The sequence below is a fragment of the Dendropsophus ebraccatus genome, chromosome 1 (assembly GCF_027789765.1).
Source record: "Dendropsophus ebraccatus isolate aDenEbr1 chromosome 1, aDenEbr1.pat, whole genome shotgun sequence".
In the NCBI taxonomy this organism is placed as follows: Eukaryota; Metazoa; Chordata; class Amphibia; order Anura; family Hylidae; genus Dendropsophus; species Dendropsophus ebraccatus.
In genome coordinates, this window is record NC_091454.1 from 142,012,204 (window position 1) to 142,015,999 (window position 3,796).

The window sequence follows — 3,796 nt, forward strand, 5'->3', positions numbered from 1 at the left end:
TCTCTATTCTAGCCTGTTGTACTACGCTACTGCATTATGGGGATCTGCAGTTTCATCCTGTATCGACAAACTGCTGCTACATAATACACATGCTGATTGCTGTGCTGTACAGTAACTTATAATATGACATATCCAGCTTTCTAAATGTTTGTTTCATCTGTTCTACATGTTATTCAGAATAAACAAAATCATTATTTATGGGGTGTGGAACCAATTTTCTGCATTTCAATGATTCCTTATGGGAAAATTTGCTTTGGTTTAAGAGTCATTTGGATTACAAGCGCAGTCCCGGAACAAATTATGCTCATAATCCAAGGCACCACTATACATATATTAAAGTTCCTGTAGTGAGGAGAGACATAGGGTTGTGTTTATAGGACATGGCAATTTTTTTTTTTTAAATAACATCTACACTTTACTATAACCTTGAAGTCAATCATATGCACTGCACAACATATCGAGGCCCGCTTATTATTATGTAATGGTATTATTTTTTCAGGATGGAATAAGGGCTTCAAAAAGGGCCATACAGATTGAGATCCAGAAAGCTGTGCACAAAATCTATCAACAACTTTCTGCTACTCTAGACCGGGCTCTGCAGACAAACAAACACCATGTGGGTAAGTTGCTTCAGTTGCCCATCTTTAGGGCTTGTTAAGAAGTGCATTCTGAAACATTTATTTACACAGCATTTGAAAAAAAAAAAAAAAAGAAAAGCGAGCAGACATCCTGACTTGAAAGTGAAATCCAAAGCACATCCTAAAACTATATCTTTTTATGGTACAATGTTTATTTTCTATTATGTGATCCTATATTCTATATATGAAAAAAATCCTATATTCTGGTGAGATGGCGGCAATCAGTGTACATTTACAGTCAGCTATTGCTGATTATTCATTTTGTCTGTGTAGAAACTATAGTATACTTCTAAGCTGATCTTTCTTGTTTCAGAAGCCCAGCAACGCCTTCTGTTGGTGACAGTCTTTGCCCTTAGTGTCCGTTATCAGCCAGTGGATGTTTCTCTTGCGATTTCCACTGGCTTACTTAGTGTTCTGTCCCAACTCTGTGGCACAGAGACTATGCTTGGACAACCTCTCCAACTGCTGCCAAAGTCTGGAGTGTCTCAGCTGAGCACTGCACTTAAAGTAGCTAGCACTAGGCTGCTCCAGATCCTTGCAATTACTACAGGGTGAGTATTTGCAAGTTACTACTTTTTAATAGAGATAAGCTAACCTGCAAAAAGTTTGTTTTCAGGAATCTGTACGATCAGCATGTGAATCCTGCTGTCTGGAGAAGCTGGATGCAGCCAAACTTAGAGCAGATTCGCCCATCTCTACTTTTTAACAGTTTTACACCAGCTTATTGTCACTAACAAAGCATTTATAGAAATGCTTATTCATAGGTAGCATCTCATGCAAAATACTAAAGCCCCTATTACACGGGGCAACAAGAGGGAGCAAGCGACCGCTGACCTGTCAGATCTGCGCTTACGCCTCGTTTCCCGCTTGCTGCCGACGCTATTACCCGTGCTGGCAGCCAGCGGGTAAAAGCTCAGGGAGGGCGTCGGGGGGCCAGCAGATTGCTTCTATCATGATCATTGATTTTTCAATGTGTTGAAAGACAACGATCAGCTGACATCGTACATGTCGGCTGATCGTTGTCTTCTATTACATGAGGCGATTATTGCTGTAGAGGCCGATATCGGGCGAATACGGCCAATAATTGCTTTGTGTAATATGGCCTTCAAACTAAACATATTTAGTAGAGTACTTGAGCCCTGCTAATCTTGAGGTGAAATGTCCCCATGGACAGGTGGCTATATGTGTGCAACCTTCCTTCATTTTATTGTTTGGGACATAAGGGATTAGCTTATGCTCTTTCTTTGTTTTAGGGCTCGTTCCCACTGAGCAAAAGCAGCTGAATTTCTGCGCTGAATCAGCGCTGAAATTTCAGCCGTTAAAATAGGTGCAGAGCTAATTTCCATTGTGTTGAATGGAAATTCTGCTCTGCAGTTCACACAGTGGAATTTCCGCACTGAACTAATCCGCTTTCCGCCAGAAGAATGAACATGTTCATTCTTCCACTAGCGGAAGCCTATACAAACCAATGGGGCTCTGATTTTCTGTTTCAGCGCGGAATACGCGCGTATTCAGCGCGGAATGCAAGCGTAATACAAGCGGAAATTACTCGCTGAATCAGCGTGGAAATGGGGAAAAGGGGGGGGAGGAGGATTCTAGTATATGTTCTGGTATAGTCTAGTTTACTCACCAAATACTCGCTGAATTTCAGCGCTGAATGCATGCGGATTCAGCGCGGATTCCTCGAGTATTCCGCGCTGAATTTGTCATGAGCTGATTACGAGCTGAACACTTTTCTAGTAGAATACGCAGGGATTCTGCTTACATTCTGCTTATATTCTGCTCGGAATTCAGCGTCAGTTGATTTCAGGCGGAAATATTTCCTTGCGTAATCCGCTCCTTTTGCTCTGTGTGAACGTAGCCTTAGACATGTATTTATTGAAGTGCATATGCATCAGTAATGGGGGAAAGATGCTTATCTTTTCTGGATAATGTGTGTGCGTTTGGCATGCTTTTTGGTGCTATGCATCAATCAAACCTTTTAGTATAGGCAATAGCTTTGCTCTAAAAGTATGTGCGACATAATTTTTATAAGCAGTTTACTAAGGTGTACTAAATATAGGTTTATGCATAGATTGGTATTTCTTTACAGGACTTATGCCGATAAACTAAGCCCTAAAGTGGTACAGTCTCTTTTGGACCTGCTCTGTAGCCAGCTGAAGAACCTTCTTTCTCAGGCTGGAGTTGTGCCCACCATTGGTGAAAATGAGGAGGAGAAGAAATCAGAGCTATTAGGGGAGAGTGAAAGAAAGGACTTTAGAGGTAACAATTACACTTAAAAAAAAAATGTGACCACTTTTCATTTGATTCCCAATTAAAAGTTAAAAATGTTGCATCCTCTCCAGTTATCATAATCTTCTTATGTGCCATGAATTTCCATTATTTTATGTAGCAAGGCCTAACTCTTACCTGATTCTCGAACATATATGCCTATTCATGTTCAGCTTGTCTCTGTCCCTGAATTTTCTGGCCTATGTCTCTGCAACAGGCAACGTATGTATGTGAAAGGATTTCAGGCCATTGTGCAGAATTGTTATAGAGATGAATAGGATGGTACCTATAAAGATTAATCCAATGGCTCAGAGCAGCATCCTATGCTAGAACCTAAAGTCCAGCAGCACTGCTTAGCAGGGATGTGGGTGCAGATTTGTATGTGCTTTCTGGCCAAGACAACTGTATAGACTGTGCAAGGGTGGGGAACCTTTGGCTCTCCAGCTGTTGCAAAACTACAATTCCCACCATGCCTGTACATCCAGCTTTGTAGTCTGCTGGTATTGCAGACTAAAATTCTAAGTTGTTAAACTTGTTGGGAATGAAAAACCTAAGCTGAGGGAAACTCTTTTTTTTTTTTTTTTTTTTTTTTTTTTTTTTTTTTTTTGCACCCTCAAGGTCCTGTGTTTAGATCTAAATAAATGTTTAATTTGCATATAGTTTGCATGGGGTTTCTTCCCAAACTTCAAAATTATACTGATTCAATATACTGATTCATTGACTAACTGGTTCATTGACTTTATATGTAATTGGCCTTTTGTATGTGTCTAATGTAAGGAAATTACATTGTGGACGCCCTTGGGGACATGGCAGGGACTGTACATCACTGTGAAATATGTTGGTCCTATATAAGCAACTGGACATAAATTTATTTGCGATGGTGTCTC

The 3,796-nt window shown here is 40.4% G+C and overlaps 1 protein-coding gene across 1 annotated transcript in view; it reads left to right on the forward strand.

Annotated features, from left to right (window-relative positions):
* Window positions 1-3,796, forward strand: part of HERC1 (HECT and RLD domain containing E3 ubiquitin protein ligase family member 1) — a 104,101-nt gene that overhangs the window by 43,333 nt on the left and 56,972 nt on the right. Inside the window, exons 29-31 of the mRNA XM_069980563.1 lie at window positions 500-620; window positions 952-1,189; window positions 2,731-2,900. Of these exons, the coding sequence (XP_069836664.1) occupies window positions 500-620; window positions 952-1,189; window positions 2,731-2,900 (529 nt within the window). The remainder of the gene's footprint in view (window positions 1-499; window positions 621-951; window positions 1,190-2,730; window positions 2,901-3,796) is intronic.